This window comes from Pieris rapae, chromosome 18 (genome assembly GCF_905147795.1).
Source record: "Pieris rapae chromosome 18, ilPieRapa1.1, whole genome shotgun sequence".
Lineage (NCBI taxonomy): Eukaryota > Metazoa > Arthropoda > Insecta > Lepidoptera > Pieridae > Pieris > Pieris rapae.
This window is the reverse complement of record NC_059526.1, coordinates 6389679-6409045: the sequence shown is the minus strand read 5'-3', so window position 1 is coordinate 6409045 and position 19367 is coordinate 6389679. Positions and strand designations below refer to the sequence as shown.

General features: G+C 34.5%; 2 protein-coding genes across 6 annotated transcripts in view; one reads left to right on the top strand and one right to left on the bottom strand.

Moving 5' to 3' along the window:
• Positions 1-206: 206 nt before the first annotated feature.
• On the top strand, positions 207-6793 carry LOC110995543 (growth/differentiation factor 8). Its single transcript, XM_022262750.2, has 3 exons — positions 207-335; positions 2988-3400; positions 5651-6793. Exons 1-3 carry the CDS (start codon positions 320-322, stop codon positions 6032-6034), a joined length of 813 nt encoding a protein of 270 aa, XP_022118442.2. The 5' UTR covers positions 207-319; the 3' UTR covers positions 6035-6793.
• A 1176-nt stretch (positions 6794-7969) lies between these two features.
• LOC110995546 (latrophilin Cirl-like) overlaps positions 7970-19367 on the bottom strand; it is a 256533-nt gene continuing 245135 nt past the window's right edge. For 2 of the 5 annotated variants that reach the window (XM_045632236.1, XM_045632237.1), the window contains exons 10-24: positions 19257-19364; positions 18828-18958; positions 18149-18308; positions 17703-17870; positions 17105-17227; positions 16378-16559; positions 15813-15940; positions 15130-15355; positions 14228-14393; positions 13396-13610; positions 12868-12965; positions 12576-12744; positions 12119-12322; positions 10802-11095; positions 7970-9804 (exon numbers count right to left, since the gene is read on the bottom strand). In XM_045632236.1, the coding sequence (XP_045488192.1) occupies positions 8974-9804; positions 10802-11095; positions 12119-12322; positions 12576-12744; positions 12868-12965; positions 13396-13610; positions 14228-14393; positions 15130-15355; positions 15813-15940; positions 16378-16559; positions 17105-17227; positions 17703-17870; positions 18149-18308; positions 18828-18958; positions 19257-19364 (3203 nt within the window). In that variant the 3' untranslated portion in view covers positions 7970-8973. Of the gene's footprint in view, positions 9805-10801; positions 11096-11516; positions 11881-12118; positions 12323-12575; positions 12745-12867; positions 12966-13395; positions 13611-14227; positions 14394-15129; positions 15356-15812; positions 15941-16377; positions 16560-17104; positions 17228-17702; positions 17871-18148; positions 18309-18827; positions 18959-19256; positions 19365-19367 lie in introns of all 5 variants that reach the window. The other 3 variants (XM_045632238.1, XM_045632239.1, XM_022262753.2) reach the window with 3 other exon arrangements.

The following is a 19367-nucleotide window of genomic DNA, read 5'->3' as shown; positions in this document are numbered from 1 at the left end:
ATTACAATTGTCCCTTGTGAAGACGCTTAATAAAAATAATTAAACATTCTTATCAAACAAAAATGAGTAGGTACATGCATTGAGAGTTCGCCAATTGAATATAAGACTTATACAGTTGCTTTAAAGTTTACTATTTATTGCAATTTGATTAGCGAGTACATGATTGAATCTCCTTGTTAGCCCACGCGATTTACTTCACTATGGGCTTTGGGCTCATCTCTTGAACATATCAGTGCGATACTGGCCGTTACGGGGCGCGCGCGTTTCAAAAATTCAAAAATGGAAGTCGGAAAACGTAGTCGGTGCAGTGTTAATCGTGATGGTTTGGTCGGAGGGTAATTGGAAAGTTTACATATTATAGAAAATATTTAAGGTTTATTTCAAAATATTTTTACTCATATGGTTAAGTGGTTTGTAATGAGTCAAAAAATGGTCCATTGAGAGTATATATGTATATTCTGAAGGCCTTTTTATTGTGAATCGATTTTTATCCAGGATAGTAATATATATTAAATCGTTACACTTCTTTATAAATTTCAAAAAACGTCATTTTTTTTACTATTACTGTAGGCGTACGAAATTTAAGTGATAAATTAGTTTATGTAAGATCAAATATTAAAAAAAAAATTTCGCCTGGAAGTTAAAAAGAGCAATAAACGATCTTTTTAATTTTCAAATTTGCGTGAAGATGGCAAAAGTTCGTTAAAGAAAAATCTGTATTAATTTTTTATTTACTATAATACAATTTTAAATTTAACTGGTTCATAGTTTTTATTTTACTAAAATAATAAATATAGCGAAGTGGTTAGGTTGTGTGTTTGAATCCCGTGTACAACTAACTATACAACTAACATTTTGAAAGTAGAAAGAAAATCTGGAAACCGTATGACCCCAACATGACTTATGTCTGGATGTGATCACCAACTTGTCTATAAAAAGAAATCAGAGAATTGTGTCCCCTAAATATTTTAATGAATAGAGATGGAAGTCTCTGAAAAATTAACCTTGCCCCACCTATGCTATGATCACCTATATATTATCAGAGGAGTAGATGTTTAATAAAAGACAACTGTGTTTAATACAATTAAAGAATTGTTATGCTAATACCGTATCACCTGGGGTCAGTTAGGGTCGTTGCTATTATTAAATAATAATAGTAACTATCCCAACACGAATAAAAAAAATCTAAAAAGGCCGACAACGCACTCGCGAGCCCTCCGGCATTGAGAGTGTCCATGGGCGGCGGTATCACTTAACATCAGGTGAGCCTCCTGCCCGTTTGCCCTCTATCCTATAAAAAAAACGATTTGGACAGGGCAGACATCGTGATGATAAGCTTGGTTAGCCTAAAATGCCTAAAGAAAACATATTAAGCTTCATTTCGTTTCATTGTGCATGAAAGTATGACAGTCTTAAATGCGTATCGTTATATCCCGGAAATATATCATGTGCGAATATTTGAGAATTTCAACGGGTCGTCAACTATTTTCATGTGCTATTTTTGGCCGCATTCTTTGAAAGTTTCTTATATTTTGATTCAAAACTGTCAAAACGATTTCGAACATTGCAGGTTCGAGTGCAAAAAACAAATGGTTTTTATTTATGTTATATATTAGTCATCACGAGTACATTAAAGTTTGCATTATTTATAAAAGCGTTCAATGTATTTTTTTGCAACAAGAGATTCTGTGGGATATTTTAATACAACTATATTGAACAGAAAGAGACGAAAGAGAACTTTAAAGAAAAGAATGCTATAAGTTTGAATTAGTTATTAAAGAATCATAATAAGTTCTAATATAAGAAATGTTTCTTTATACGTTAGACACTAACTTACAATGAACAGCCTACGAAGCTAAAATGTACATGTATGTAGTAATTATATATAATTAAATTGTCTTGTATACACTGTACATAAATACAGGACCATTGTAACAAGATAGTATAAGTATATATATGTATATATATTCTCACATCGAATGGCTTAACTTAGATATTCATAAATTGTGTCTAATTTTGACTTGTTAACCCTGAATATACATGCATGAATAAGAAAATTGCAAGACTATTAATTGTCTAACACAAGCCAGGCTTACCCGACACGTACCAACAAACAAAGCTTAATTCTAAATAATCGACGATAGATATGTATATAAAATGCCAATCAGTGGTATGTTCTTAATAAATTGTTTTGGGTGGGTGTTCGGCCTTCTGTGGATGAACGAACTCGATATTTTTAACTTTTACACCTGCTTTGCGAATTTAAGAACGCCTATGATTTATTAATACGTTAAAAATCGCAAAGGTATTATTAGTGGTATCGATTAGAGGTCGTGTTGTACTTGGGAAGTATTATAGCATTTAGATGTCTAGGATATATGCAGTGGTACAGAAGATATCAGCAACTGTTTCACTGAATATTTTTATAGGTCGATTATTTATCAGACATCTGTACCTGACACATGTTGATTTGATAGTCTTGACTCTTGAGAGCCGGTTCGTCATGTTTTCTATAACCCTAAGTCATGATTGAAATTAACTTAATTTTATTATGAAAACAATGTTATTTTACTTTTATTGTCGGCAATCTTTAACACCTACTAATATAATTATTTTTTGTTTCAGATAACTCTCCAGACATGAAGGCGCCATCTTGAAATTATCAGTCGTCATACTTTTACTTTATAACATTTTATAAATAATATCGATAGTGAATTTACACAAATTAGTGTTTCTTTTAATTTGTAATGCTCGCAGAAATTTGATAAGTTATGTATGGTTGGTTGTAGTTTAAAGAGTGGCGGCTTTTTACTCTACATACCTTGGAGTGAATGTGAAGGTGTGGAAGGATTTTGCGACATTACGAGTTAAACGAAATTACTATGTAAAATATATCTTGGCTCCATCACTGCTCGACATTCACAAATATATCTTTGCTTAACCCTCACAATTTATCTAGAAGATAATAAAAATCTTTTGTATTACAGACTTGCGGCGACACAATCACTTCAAGGGTCTGAAGGTGATAAACTTCAGGTTTACGGATAAAGTTCTCGAAAATGAAGTAGACGAAGCATTTCTTTACATCCACATACAAGAGCTGGAACGACAGAACATCACAATAACAGACGACCACTTTCACATCAACTATCAGGTCAATAGGATCACGAGAAATAGCCAAGGCAGCAAAGCCTCAGTGCCGTACTCCGATAGCTCTAGTAAATTGACCGGAAGGGAGCTCCAAGATGGAACATGGGTAAGAGCGAACGTGACGAACATGGTAGCAGAGTTCTTCAGACTCCCACGGGAGACATTAGGAATAGTTGTGAGAGTACAAGACTCAAAGAATAGAATTAACCTGGTTGTGCCGCATCCCAGCTCGGAGTCGAATAACGCAGTGGTGAGTCATAATTGCTTTAAGATAAACGGTATCAATGTTTTTATAGTCTATAAATAAAATTCTATTTATAGTTATCGCAACAATTCCTGATTTTGTTCTGGTAACACCGTCGACGTTTTCGATTTGGGGTCAATTCGTGTCAAGTGTCAATAAGGAACAATTATCTAACAATGATTTGCCCTGTTTCTCAGAGGTCCAAATATTTGAGTATAATAGTCTCATAGTCATATTACAAATTCTTCATTATCTAAGCTGTTTTATTACATACAGTCTGAAGTCATCAATATAATCGTTATAGCATTAAGACTCTTGTATCTCAAAAATATATTTATTACCAGCAAGCTAGCATTACAGACATTATTAGACATTTTTATGTGTTGGTAGATGGAGTGTTTTATTCTTTTTTCGAAGTATTTAAAAGCATTCTTCTATTAACTTTTGTAACACTTTAATATCGTAAGTTGTAATATATTTACAGTATCAGTTGCTAAGGAAGAAATTGCGTATTAAACCAAATTTAATCAGGAAGTATTGCAAACCTTGCTTAGTAAAAGATAATGATTTACCAAATTCAGTGATAAACATAATTATCAATTTGTAAGTGGGTCATATCATATAGTTTTGTAAATCTTAAGAGGAATAACATCTGGTTACAAGATGTGTTTTAAATTCATATATGTATTGTAACGGTCATTTTCGCACATTTAACATAATCTATATTAAAGTCGTTTAGTTTTAAAGCTTAGCGAATATTTCAGGTCAATCTGTTTGATATAATTTTTTTGTTAATAAAAAGAAAATTAAGACAAATTGGCAGCATTTCTTCGCTATATAGAGATTCTCATTTGTTGAACGAGAAGACCGGCTTAGCTTTTGTTTATTATTGGAAGTTCCACCATAATTAAAAACCTAATATTTATTTATTTATTTATTTATTCACACTTCGTTGCTAGAAAGAAACACAAATAACACAATATATATAAATTACAAGGGATGCAACGGGCGGCTTTATCGCTAACAAGCGATCTCTTCCAGGCAACCCTAGTAAGAAAAGAAAACAATAAATAAAAAAATGATGAGTGCAAGAAGTGCATAACCAGAAGTTATATAAAAAACAAAATATATTTTTTAATCTATAGAACCCCATATAAGAAGAATACCTTGCCAAATATATTGAATTTAAAGTTGCTCTATCAGAACAATAATAATAATCAGACTCTAGTATTAAACTAGATTGTAAGTACTTTAGGTGAAACTAACGCGTTTGACACGTATAGGTTTACGCCCAAACCCTACAGCCTATCTCAATCCATTTTTGACCATCTGAGTTAGACATTTAATTCTAAATATTGATACAAGTATGGTAAAAACCCGTCGACGGATTGTAATAGCCATCTGTCGATATACATGGTAGGTCGTATCGCTGTATATAGAGTAGGTACTTTGTATGAAAATGACAGTTCAACTGTGACAATATCCTATCTGAAGATTTTAACTTACACCAGTTTTTAAAATAATTAAAAGCTATTTCATATGTTTTATACATAGACATGTATATTTTAATATTATTTGTACGGTTTTATTTACTTTATTTGGTTTATATTGATTATCAAATATGAGTGTAAAGAGCGAAGAGATTGCATTCTATCCGTCGCCAAAATAGATTGTCTTCGTAGGGTTTGGTTATTGGGATGCATATCTGTATTGATATATCATCCTATCGGAGATCGATCAATCACGATCTGATTTCAGATTGTTTTCAATCTGAGATTGTGGATACTTTATTGGGTTTCGGTCCGTTGCGTAAAATGTTTGATTGACAATCCTTTTTGCTACGTAGTGCACTGTCTCATGATAAAGTAAAATAATTTCATTAAGATGTTCTCGACGAAATATCTCAACCGCAACGATACGTATCGTCTATGTAAATGAAACTTAAACCAAATGAATATTTATCGCAATACCATAAACGACGTTTCATTGTAAATAGCCCATACGATTTATAAACAAATAGATTTTATATTTTTAGTACATTAATAAACTAATTTAACTAAACGCCGCCTTCATGTTTCGGTTTGTTTCGAAAAAAATATTGATTCATCTCGAAATCTTGAAAGCATAATATTTTAATTTATGATTTAAACAAGTCTGCTCTATTTGAAGACATTGTTCTTGACAAGACTTTTATAGCTTTTTGAATGACTTGTATGGATTTGAATGCGCCGTAGTAAATAAATATTTCTGTTCCAGATGCCCTACATAGAACTAACTCTAAGAGATAATTCGCACAAGAGAACGCGACGTATGATCGGAATGGACTGCACAGAGAACTCCAAAGAGGTCCGTTGCTGTCGGTACCCACTGTCTGTCAACTTCGAGGAGTTCGGTTGGGATTGGATCATTGCGCCTAAGCAATACGACGCCAACTACTGCAGTGGGGAGTGCCCCTACAGTTTCTTACAGAAGTACCCCCACACGCATTTAGTGCATCTCGTCGCGCCCCAGGGTAGCGGCGGACCCTGCTGTGCCCCACGGCGGATGAGCAGTATCTCAATGCTGTATTTCGATCACGATTTAAATATAATATACGGGACGATTCCCGGTATGGTGGTGGAGAGTTGTGGATGCTCATAGTAAGGCTAAGTTATTGGTGTGAAGCGATGAGACTGGGAACTCTTTGTGATGTGTGTTGTGTGTTTTGTAACCCCGTTTTTCTTGTGTGCTTTCTTTTCGATCACTGTAGTAAAATTGTTTTAAATGAATTGTAAATAACTTGCTTACTCCGCTTGAATGTTCGACTTATCTCAAAACTGCATTTACAATTTTAGATTAAGTAAGTAGAAAAATTAAAATTCAGGCGCAAACAGTAAAAACAGGCGTAGTGCCAAGAATGTGTATAACAATGACCATTGTTTTTTTTTATAGAAAACATTTGCTCTGTTAAATCAACGACGCTTATTACCTTCTTGAATTGAAGTGTTTGTGCCTTTAGGGTCCGTACATCAAAATTTAATTTTAAGTAGCTAGGTAGTCTATGTAATTGATGTATTTCTTTTGTCGTTTGGATCTCGTTCAAAATTATTTCTCTTTAGGCTTAGCGGGTGGTGCTTAAATGTATTTTCATTAAATAAATGTACCTACCCTGTGTGAAACGTATTAATTTCGTGATGAATTGATTTTATGTATTAGGACTAAGAATTTTTGGGCGTAAAATTTCAAAATTAGATCTCATTTTGGGACAGAGGGAATTGTGTCCTTTTAGATGTATGTTTGGATCGAAAATCTTTATACAAAATTTTGGGTGTAGGGAAATATCTCGGAAACATTTTCGAAAAATTAACAAACAGTGTCGTGTTATAAGTTTTTTAAATAAATTTTTCAATTCATTTTAAATATGTATTTTTATTCGCATAACTATCGTAATGTTCACATGGTGCCACTTTGGAAGGAAATAAAATTCACGACGTGTTAGATATAATGATCATCATTGTAAATTAAGAAAAAGAACAGACTTCTTGGTCTCTTTAATAAATGTTTACCCCTATCTTTTAATCCAGTTATTGGTGCACGCGCACCTCTGTATTATCTACTGCGGTAGTGACAGACAGAAGACAGACACACATTTACCGCAGATATATTTATGTTTAAATCCTTGTCAAACTCATCTTAATGACATTTGAAAATCTGAGCTGAACATATAACATATACAACATCATCATGGTCCCGTCAGTCAGTGGTGGGTGTCGAAGATCGATTTATCTCTGCAACAATAGTCCTTCCTTCGCAGTAGTGAGCCGTAACACTGGCAAAACTTGTATTTAAAAGCTTAATAATTGTTAAGTATGTATATACTAGCATACGAGAACTTGCCTTGGTAATTCCACGCAATTTTTTTACTTGCTGTAAAAAAATTGCGTGGAACCAGCTGCCCACTGAAGTATTTCCGAACCAATTCGACTTAAGGTCCTTCGAGACCGTACCGATTCTTAAAAGGCCGACGGCCGTTGAGTGTCCATGGGCGACGGTATCACTTAATATCAGGTGAGCCTCCTGCCCGTTTGCCTGTTCTATATAAAAAAAATATATAGTTGATTTAAAAATGTCTCATGGAAAAGTATTGTATTTTGTTATATTAAAATAAAACTTTTAAAACTGATCTACTTGTCTTGTCGACTTATTAAAACTTTACAGTAATTTGTGTTTATCAATTATCAATTATTATTTATCTAGGAACTGAATCGTAATATGAACCCCTATTGTTTATCGGAAATGGAATCTTGAACACTATGGTCAGTATTGCAAGATTACCTTTCTTTTGGACGAGTTGAAATTATTGCAACTTGGTAAATACTTACTAGAATTTGGAGACAATAGAATATACATTAACTAAATTTTAGTTTTTAATACAACAAATACCTAAACATTCAATTGTTTTGATATGAAATCCATGTATTTAACTTTTGCAACCAATAAAAGTATTGTTCTGCGAGTCTCTATTGAACTGACGTTTATAATAAAATTAATTGATATTTGATTTTATAATTCTAAGGAGTAAAATAAACAAATATATCAATTGCGTGGTCGTCCTTAAAGAACAGCCACTCTTTATTATATAAACTTTAAATTATGTACACATTCTGTTCGTCCTACATTAATATAACGTTATTAAAATACAATCAAAACAAAATAACAGAAATACACAAGACACTGTACAATTACTGGAGAAATAGACTAGTAATACCCAAATACAAAATATAAACCTCCTTTGATATTTTTCATATTTCCCCTTTTAGAAAGTCAATGTTGGCTAAATTTATAAATTATTGTTTCAAAGTGAATCAGCCAAACATTCACTCAACACTCCAGTCTAAATATATTGCTTACGATCCAAAATATACAAGAAATTAATTCATACATAGGTTATTGTATCCGCTCCTAAAAACAATTCCTTAATTATATTAAAATTAACAGTTATCCATGGCGTTAAAAGAATTCTACAATACGTAGATGTTTAAATCCTAATCTAAGTTAAGAGTGCACAACATTAGTGGTGTCAGTCTAAGTAGGTCGGATGGATTATTTTTTGGAAACGATAAAAAGCTGCCGAAACGAACGAACATACAAAACATAAACGTATGGCAGTGACGGAACGTCCGTAAAACCTAATCTAAAGCATATAAATGAACATCACAGATTTTCATACCTACTATAAGAAATGCAGATATATATAAAATGCCATGATTCGAACCGATACAGTAGAAGTAGTAAGGTCACACCGGAGTCACGTCTAGTCTAGGTATTTACAAGTCTCTAATAAACCTCAAAGTATAAAATAAAAGTGGTTCGCAACAGAGTTGAGCCTTCACTTAAATAGGATCACAGTGGAAAAAGTGATTTTAGTTTACGTCTATATCTATAAATACAAAGTCCGCGGTATGGCAAGTATCTACGGGTACTATCACTCGTTGCTACACTACGTCTCATAGAAAAATCATTCGCTATATCTGTACACTTCACTCCGAGTCACTAACACTCAAAAATAGAAACAGGATTCGAGGATTCATAGGAAAAATTTAAAAACTGGGCTGCGATACAGTCCTGGGGTTGCCGCTCTGGGGGTACGCGTCGTAAGAGTGGGGCGGCTCCAAGTGGCACACCACGTTGTTCTCCCCGTTCAGGACCGCGGCCAGCGCCCTCATGTTCTCCTGGGGCTGATGGTACTGGTGCATCAGCTTGCCGCTTTCGTACGCGTGCCTCGGATCGTAGGCCCTCTCCAGGGTGTCCCATTTGCCATACTTGTAGTGTTCCTGGTCGTGATGGTGCCTCTCCCCGGGGCTGTAGGAGATGAGGGGCCGATGGTCCCCAAAAAACTTGGATCCGGAGGATCCGTGGTGTCCCGGGTTCTGTCTGCAGTCGGGGACAGAGTTGTCGTCCGACATATCGGACATCATCGTCTCGTTACGCTCGATCTCCTCGTAAACTGGATCGTCCTGAATGACGCGGAATTCTTCGGAACCGCGTCGGTATATTCGTCCTTGCTGAGAAGCTATTTCCGAATAGGTGTGATTGACGTTTTGGCTGCCGTGGTGGTGGTGATGTTTGCGTCGATTCTCGTCCTTGTAGTGCTTCCTGAAGATCATCTCTTGGCTGCCAGGTGAGTGTTGGGACATAAACACGTGGGGGTTCCGAAAATCATGGTTGTAGCTACGCGTGGTTTGATATCCTTGGGGGTAATGAAGTGGGGACTCTTCGTCCTTGATGACGTGTCGGGGGGATCCAGGGGGCATCGGAACGTCACATTCGACATAGGGACTGTGAATGTGGTTCTGTTGAAGTTGCCGAGACAGCGTGTCATGATGAGGTAACGTTGAAGAGTTCCCCGGGTGGTGTTTAGAAGAAGTGTTCTGAAAATATTACGTTAAATTTAATATAAATTTGCATTGCAATAATACATACTGTACATTAATTAGAATACTCATTAAGAACTGTATAAAATATTAGCGATTTTTTAATCAATTTTTCAAATCAATAAACATATAGTTATCGACATTATACAATATATTTAATATTAAACTGATGACGGCTTATGATGACTTATTTAACATCGCGTCTTTCTCAAACTTTCGATTGTTGGGTTTTGGAGACAGCTCAATTAATTGAATAAAACATTACATTTGTTCACTGTGTTCCGCACTTACTGAAGAACATGCTGGTAAAATTCTGATTAGCTAGGTAAGTAAAGCGATACTTTGTTGCCGTCTAGAGATTAATTATTATTGTGTATCAACATAAGCTTTCTACTAAAACTGTGTGAATAAAAACAGAATTTTAATTTAACCCTTTAAAACGTTGAATTAATTCTTAAATGAACATGAAAGGTGAATATAACAAAGGTTATTTTATCATATTTTACATGTGAATCTAAATTTCTAAATTACAATGAAGGTTTATTTCAGTGACATATTTACAATTTATTAGAAATTATGTAATAAATCTTATTCCAGTACATTTACATGTTGTAGACTATTTTTGTATACGTTTTACATAGGAACGCATCTTGTTACTACGATGTAATGGTTTGTGATAGTTGGTAGCGGAAGTAGGTGGGATGGGCTATTACATGTGCAGAGTGAAGTCATGCAACCACGCTAAGTTAGCTCATGCAAATACTTGAGTAAGATCTCGTTATTTCCTCCACCAATAGAAATATCCTGGAAAGTAACAAATGAAAATCTATGGTAAACGTAACAATACAACGAACATGAGGAAACTCCTATTTGGTGACATCTTTTATTCCTTGTTGAATAAAAAAGGTTGATACTCCAATAGTGAAATCTGGATGTTCGAGATCTTACCAAGGCAAGTCAATTCACTCTACGAGTGTTGGGCCCTCCACCTCACCTTCCAAACATTGCCTCCCGCATTCGCCATTAAAGCCCAGTCGTTCGCACCAGTGGACGCCACCATCTTGTTCGAATAACAAGATGGCGACCGCGACCGAAGGTTCTGGTAATCGTTGGGGACTTCGATATTATTTCTGTAGCTATGCATCGACGCTATACTCTGAGAGTGGGACGAGCTATGAGGAATGTTTTGAGGCGTTGGAGTTCGAGCGTTTCTTATATCGTCGCCCGGGACGTATATTGGCGCGGTCGGACGTATATTCCATCTTGAATCCGGTTGCAAGTTGTAACTCTGTTTTATAGTTAGAAATACATAAATACATACTTATTACATACATTCTATGACTACTTATCGTGTAAGGTTTGAGAGTAGCGTACGTTTAGTGAAGAAGGACCATACGCAATGTTTAGAGATAGGATTCTTTCGATTTAGAAATCGGATCAGGCAATGCGAGATCGACCACCACACCACTGAAATGTTAGACCCTTAGTCGTTAGTAGTCAGAAAAGCGTTAGTTTGTTAGTGACATGAAAGAAAATAAAATTAAACTTACCGTGATCTGCGCCTAGAAGTGTTAGTTACTCAGCGGAACACATTATTAACAAAACACAAATTGAGCTGTCTTAGACCATTAGTTTACAGCCGATAAGCTGGAGTGGTGTAAAGGTGGTTCTTTAGAAAAATCCTATCTCTTTGAACAGTGCGTACGAACCTTGCTGGACGTTTTGTCTGTACCCCGGCGGGTATCGGGCGCTGCCGGCGTGGATCGGGCCTCGTAGGTGGGACATCGGGGCGGGGGGCTCTCTTTCGGGAATGTTGTGAGCGAAATTGGACGCCGTGGCGTTCAGAGTGGGGCCGAAATTACTCGAAGGACCAAAATTTTGGTTCTCTTGAGAGTTCCTACGGTTTCTATGGGAATGGTAGCTGTGGGCGGCCGCGGCGGCGGCCAGAGACGCAACGGAGGCGTTGTTTATGACATTGTTGTTGTTGTGATTGTTGTTATTAACGACAACGTTAAGGTTGTTGATGACGAGATTATTTGTGGTGGACGCCGAAACGGAAGTGCTCGCTGTGCTCTGTTGTGGAGATTATTGTGTTTGAGTTGATTAGTACATGTATTATTTCGATGAATATAACTTTGACCTTATAATCTAATCCTTTGAACACAGATTGTTTTTGAGTCATAACAATAAAGTTAATTTTACAGTTTTAAGTGTTCCCAAAATTCCCACAAATGAATACATACCAATGTATTTTTAATGAAATATAATAAAATCAATATAATAAATCTAATCTAATATAATAAATCCTTACCGTAACATCCCTAGGATCTACGACGTCTTCACTATCAGGGGCAGTGCTCTGATGATATCGTCTGCTCTTAACGGAACCCTGCCTTGTCTCGACGTGGTTTGATGATGAGGCAGTTGGAGCAGTATGGGCCAGAGGCTGAGTAAAGTGAAGGCAGCAAGATAGCCATGGGTGGCGTCGAACGAGACGACCGCACTCCTTTTGAAACTGAAAATGTAGGATATGCAATGAAGCATGTGATTCATAAGAGCCATCTTTGGTGATCAGTTGTAAACCGAAAATTCACATTATGAGCAATATTTTAATATTATTGAATCAGATACAATTACTTTTATTTACGCAGTTAGCAATCCTTGAAATATTTTCTAGTAAATAGAGTGAGTCAAGAATAATAATATATAATCACCAAAAAATAAGTGTATTTATAAAAGACAAACTATAATAGTAATTTTTAACTTACGATTTCATTTTGCAAGCAATGGAAGATGAATATAAAAAGTCCTTGTAGCGAATTGAGTATTGTAAACGCGTACGCCACGCCCACAGTCTGCTCGTTGATGTATAGTAGACCAAACGTCCAGGTCAAGCCCAGCAGAAAAGCTAGCACAACTGAACTATTCAGCCATACTCTGTAATTTGAAAAATTATAATAAGAGAAAGTAAACTAAAGAGTATTGAAAATTGCATTGCTATTGCACGTACAATGAAAATAATTAAAGGTAAACTTTCAAAATATTCAAACACCAACTCACCTTATCTTATACAATTTTGAATTTTCTTTAGCTTTGATTGAGACTGTTGAATGATGACACATCATGTAAATGACCATGCTGAGACATATCCAGTTTGCCTACAATGTAAGATTTAATATTTATTTACTTGTTTTCTATAACTTTAAATTTAAGAATATTACAAAATTCACATAAGAAAATTACTCACTAGTAATACACTATACATAATAAACTTTAACCAAACAAAAGCTTTAAAAGCGCTCGTAATTAAAGTATAACAGTAACAAGAAACATAATAATAAACGATATTAATACTCATGACAGATAATATATGGTTTTGACAAATTGATCGTAATAATGGGGTTAGTCCCCACATTAGAAAAAGTAATCTTAGTGGTACATGTAATAAAATAAAAGGAGTGTTAGACGTAATGACTTAAATATACGTGAATGTATGAATTATTAGATAGACAATCATTAATATTATTTTGTTTTAAATTAAGATGACAGTAGGTTTATTAATAGATTTTAAAGGTTAAATGTACTTACAACAAGCACCAAAGCGACTGGTCCAACGAAGCTAAAAATAAAGTATCTGTCGGTGGACAACCAGCAGTGTGTGGATGTGCCATATCCCGGTGGGTATGCGGCGGCCGAAGCCAAAACAACGAGTGCGGGTACCAAATACCCGCCAACGCAGTACCATCGGGCACGAGCTCGCTCTGGCTCGAATACTTCTACTAGCATCGCGTACAGGTGGAAACCTAAATGAAAATATACTTTTATATTAAAGTATAAACATATATATCATAAACGAAACACTGATAGCTACTTTTGTAAATGTTTGATTTAATAACAATACAAGGAGTGAGCACCCAAAATGCTTACCAGCCAAAAGGATAGTTAATTACGAAAAAAACTTTTACATTTACATTTTCTATGCTTGTTGAAACTGTATGATTAAAATAGAAAAAAATCGGTAGTCTGTAAAGTCGGTTTACTGACGATAGTTGAACGTGACAACTTCATAAGAAAATACTGATGGAATGGTTGCATTTTTCAAAAGAAAATTTTAATTTTATTTGTTTGATAGATATTTTGTATGGATATAGATGTAAATGGAAATCACAATTGAATTGATCAAGCCACATTTATTTGTACGCATAATAATAATGATGTCAATTTTTTGTCAACGCGGAGGCCGATTGTGCGTCTTTGTCGCTCAATCCGCGCTCTCGCTTGCACTTCAAGCCTTAAATGGAACGCTTCAGAGGGAGGTAACGCCACATGAGTCATGTTTTTTCGTGCGTGCAGCGGGCTCCATTGAATTATAAGACGTTGTCACGTCAAAAGGTAATTTCATATATAATCATGAATGTACCTTCTAGGAACATCCAGGCAAAAGCAGCCAAGAAGAAATAGTGTAGCAAGCCCGCGATCACACCGCAGAGTATTCTATCCTGCGTTTGATCTATTCCGCACATGAATACCACTTCAGCGATCAACAAACAAATACACAGGTTCTTGTGAATTAGTACACGATCCGACTGAAACAAAAATATTTAGAAAATCAGAAATTATATATCTTTGTCTGGGTCTCATCTCCACTATCTTATAAAGAAATATGAAGACCTATTTGGGTTTCTAGTCGACAATGCTTTCTAGTACAATCTAATTGTTTCTACGACTTACAACAATGATAATTTTTATTCAATGTTTTTCTGAAAAAATATTTGTATTAATCTAGTAATTAATTACTTAAAGTAATAAAGTTTAGCTCTTATTGAAGGAAGGATGGAAGAGTCTCTCTCTCTTAAGGAAGATAGAGTCATTCAAGTCTCTACTGTACAATGTTTACCTGTCCACTTAGTATCTGAAATTATCGTGATTCAATAGCAATTATTCTTTTAATGTAACCTTTTAAATTATACATCTTTTGGCACGTTAAGGAAGACTCATGAAACTGAATTTTTACGATGCGCGCGCACACCGTCACAAAATACCGACACCCTGAAGGTGTAGTCAACATTTTATCTCTTTTTTTTCTATTACTATTGTTGTTAGAAGTTAAGATTTTTAAATTTTTTCCGCCCAAGAATATCTTCTAAGTACACACACGTCTTTTTTTAATATTGTCCCTTTCACTGTTAACATATGTTTAAACTGCTTGGTCAATTAGTTTTATCTAAGTAATTTTATTTCTTATGTAATTTTGCAGTTCTTGCGCTCAACTTATCTTATTTTTTTAAGTATAATTTAATATAAAACAGAAATAACAAATACCTTCATGTTCCTAAAACACTGGAAAACGACGATGGCCGCCAACAACGCGACAGCTGATATCGCGCAGCCAATCAGCGTCAAGAGACGTAACGCCATCACATGTTTTGCTCCAATCGAAACACCATGTACGTCCATGAGTATGGCGAAGTTGGTTAGATGCGAACAAGCACATCCTGTATGTGTTAAGTTCGACCATTCCACTTCACAGCCTTCTGGGGACCAGCCACTGAAACACAGATAATTATTAATATATATCATCTTTTACCAAGGGCCAGTCTGATGCACAGATACCCAGATTATCATAGACGTTGCGTCTACTGAATGCTGTCTCCGATACTATCGACATATTGATATTCGCAGAGTGAATTCACAGTAGCGTTATTGTGTATATTATGTGTTCAATATTATATACTTTTTTTTTCTTTTTCTGGAGATTATCGTATTAGCATAGTGTATTTCTGTAAATAAATAAATTATTAACTTCAATCGATTTACGACATAATAAATAATTATGATTATTTACTTATCAGCAAGTTATTCTATAATATTATTGATCAATTTGAAATGATACAAAAAATCTCTTAATTATTCTGTTAAATTTAAATTATTTGTGATTTACTATTAGCGTCCGTACCGTATAGTCTCTATACTAGTATGTATTTAAGGATCTATAATTAACTCACTGCAAAGTATAGTCCCAGAAGACGCAAGCAGGATTCGTAACGTTTTCAGTCTTCAAGTGTTTCATCGTGAGTCGGACCATTTGTGACAGCTGAATGTGACGTCCGTTGCCCAAACTGGCTGATATCACCTGAAATTGGTAAAAAGTCACTTAATGTTAGGAATTGAGACAAAGAATTTAAAGAGACAGACAAAATAATCGATTTTCAATATTAATTTGTTTATTATTAGATTATTTATTTCGATATTGATTGAAATCAGAATTATATGATTTTATTTAATAATGACAAGATGGAGGAAACTGTTTAGTCTATGGCAATGACACTGATGTAAACATGTCTCACATCTTACGGCCTAATACAGATAAATATGAGTCAAGCATCTTCATCTTTATAATGTTTTTTACAGAACAAATAGACCTTCAGCGCTATCTAGTTAACAATGAAAAGTCTAAATACGCAACAATTGAATTGAATTTCCAACAACTGAATAAGAATGAATCAGGAATAACTATTTAGGAAGCCATTTTTTTTAGTTGATATTAAAAAAAATATATATTTCACTTACTTTCGAATTTAGTACCCGGGTAACGTTTTTCTTCTCCTTTTCAGAGTTGATGCTGACTGAAGAAGACGGGTCAGAAGTGTATGCAGCAAATTGTGGGGACTTTCCAAATGTAGGGGGCAGTATTTCTTCTAGATGGTCGAATGCGAAGAATACAATGCGGACGAGGTCAACTTGATGGTTTTCTGAAAGAAATATTTTAAAGGTAACTTTTTACCCTAACGTCGTGCTTTAGTCTTCAGTGCTAAATAGTGGTGAGTTGAAAAGAAAAGTACACAAGAACATAGTGTCTTTCACTGAATACTCTAAATAGTATTTAACACAATCTTATGTTAAATATATTATATATTAATTTTGTTTAAACTAATGAGTTTTAAGATGGGATAAATCGTAATGTTTACTGAGGTTTAAATAATAAAATTAATTAAAAAGATTTTATTAGTAAATACTATCACCGTCGTATATGAAATTGATTTAAAAACACCAAAATTAATATTTAATTACACTGTTCAAATTGTATTGTTACGAAACACGTGTTCTTAATATAAAAATACTAGAATATACAACTTGAACATAGTTATCGATTTTCATGCCACCTAGACCTAACTTCATTCTGTTAATTTTGTGTCACGGTGCACGAACATCGTAAAATTTCACTTTTTCATAACAGATTTATAGGGCATATATAAGGCAATAATCTATCCAAATAATAGTACCATACTGAACCTACCCAGCAAAGCAGCTTTAGGTATAGTGATGGTGTCCTCAGAAGCCTTCCACTGTTCCTGAGCGATAGTTGATGGGAATGTCTCGTCTTCAACATTCTTCACTTCCAGCACTCGAACTGAGAGACCTAAAATAATTTACAAATTAAAAATCAGGCACTATAATTATAAAATATTCGATATTATTTTCAGTATTCTTAAGAAGTTACCGTCGCTGTCTTCGAAAGATAAAAGTCTCTATTCGAATAGGTAGTAAGTATAAATGTAAGATCAGTATAATGTAAAGTATGACTACTTTATACTATATATATAACTCAGGCTTATGTATATACGAAAACTTAATATAATATATAATGTATAATTAAGAAAAATAGATATCATAGCAATTTCTTGTATAAGTGATTTGGTTCTATGATATACGATTCTACGCAGCGCTTTTTCTGATTGGCATAATTAGTGATTGTAGTAGATATATAGGCCTGATATAAAAGTAAAAAAGAAAAATTAATTTCAAAATCTGTAATGGATGTGTTTCTTTCTAAACTCGTTTGTGGCTTTTCAAATACTAAATAATGCTGTAAAAGTAATAAATATCCTACGTACATATATTCTTAACAATCTGTAATATAGTTTTCTCCTTAGTAACAGCATCGGCTAACAAAAAGGCGTTTTCTTCGAGTTGAGTGAGCAATGCACTAGCAACTCTATTCTGTGCATCCATGCTGAGGTCTGACCATGACGCCCGTTGGCTTTCTTCTAGAAGATTCGAACCTGAGAAAGAACGACAATAACTGGGTCAACAGTATACTTTATTTATAAATTAAATTATCCCTTAAAATAACTATTATTATTGCATTGTTTTTTTAGTAAATCTTTAAAAAGATTCAACTTCGCATAATTCTCTAAATCTAGATTCATATTTTTTTAATGGATTTTTATTTAGTTATTATTCTAAGATAATCGTCAGTGAACGTTACTAAAGAAAAATGGCAACACAGATCTTAATACAAAAAAAATAAAAATATGTGTACATGTGTTTGGTCATTTACCTGTTTTAATAACACCCAGCAACATATCAGTGACCAATGCTTCTTTCTGCCTCGCATCGGAAAATGTCTGCACGTTCTGGGACATTCGTTGAGCTAACTTCTTCATGATACTTGTGGTGGTCATCATGTCACCGCCATACAGGGTTTTTGAGGAAGTCACCTGTAGGTTGAGAAATTAAGAAATTAAAAATATTGTTGTAGAAAAATTTGTGGTATAACTCTTTGCCTGTATTTAAAATGTCTTTTTAAACGTATATGAGATTAAGACATGCACATAAAGATGGGAATATCTTTAATAATTTTTTTTATAGTATTAAATTTAAATAATTGCACGAGATAGAATCAAGGCCGGATTAAGAGGTCTGGAGGCAATAAAGGAGTGGAGGCCCCTAGCTTCTTATTTGTTGCCAAATAAAAAAAATTAAAAATATAAATTTTTTTTTTGTATTCGGAACTTATCACAATTTTTAAAACTCTTTTGTGGAGGCCCCGGGGCAGTAGCCCTGGTTGCCCTCCCCTACATATGGCCCTGGATAGAATGCAAGATTACTCAATTCGGAGGCCAAGACACTGTTTGGGTAGCGAAGTGAGTGAATGTGGGGTGTGATAATTTCATATTTTAGGTTTAAAATATATAATTGTGAAATAGTAAATCAATAAGATTTGAATTTGCAATTACCTGCGCGAGATCATTGCTGATGCTAAGGAGAGATTCTCCTTCCCGAACTCTTGCTTCTAAGCTATTAAGCCACACCGACCGACACTCACTTAAGTCTGGTGTTGCACCATGCCATTCTGGTATGGTATCTGCTGTAAGTTAAGAAAATTTTATAGTCTGATTTACTTGTTGATTATAATTGTTTTATCCTGGTAGCATTATTAAGTTATGACCTCGTGGATTTTATCTTTCATAGAAAACTTTTTAGTTCCTTAAATTAAAACAATTCTCATGTATAATGTATATTTCTTAAAACATTTTTTAGTAATTTTAAAAAAGAAAACATATATAATGTGTTAAATCTAAAAAAATGTTTAGCTAATATTAAATTGTCTAGACAGTTGAGAATTATGAAATTTGACATGTTTGATTAATATGCCTTATACTTACAGTATACATAGTCTCCATTCGACGGATTGTCTTTGGAAGCCTGTGCATCAGGTAATGCCACGCTGCCGCGGTAATCTATCAGATGCTCCGGGGTATCACCACCACGCCCTG

Excerpts from the sequence above, each read along its gene's own strand:
- LOC110995543 (XM_022262750.2), top strand. Across the intron at positions 3,401-5,650 it reads CGGAGTCGAATAACGCAGTG|ATGCCCTACATAGAACTAAC; the intron begins GTGAGTCATAAT and ends TTTCTGTTCCAG.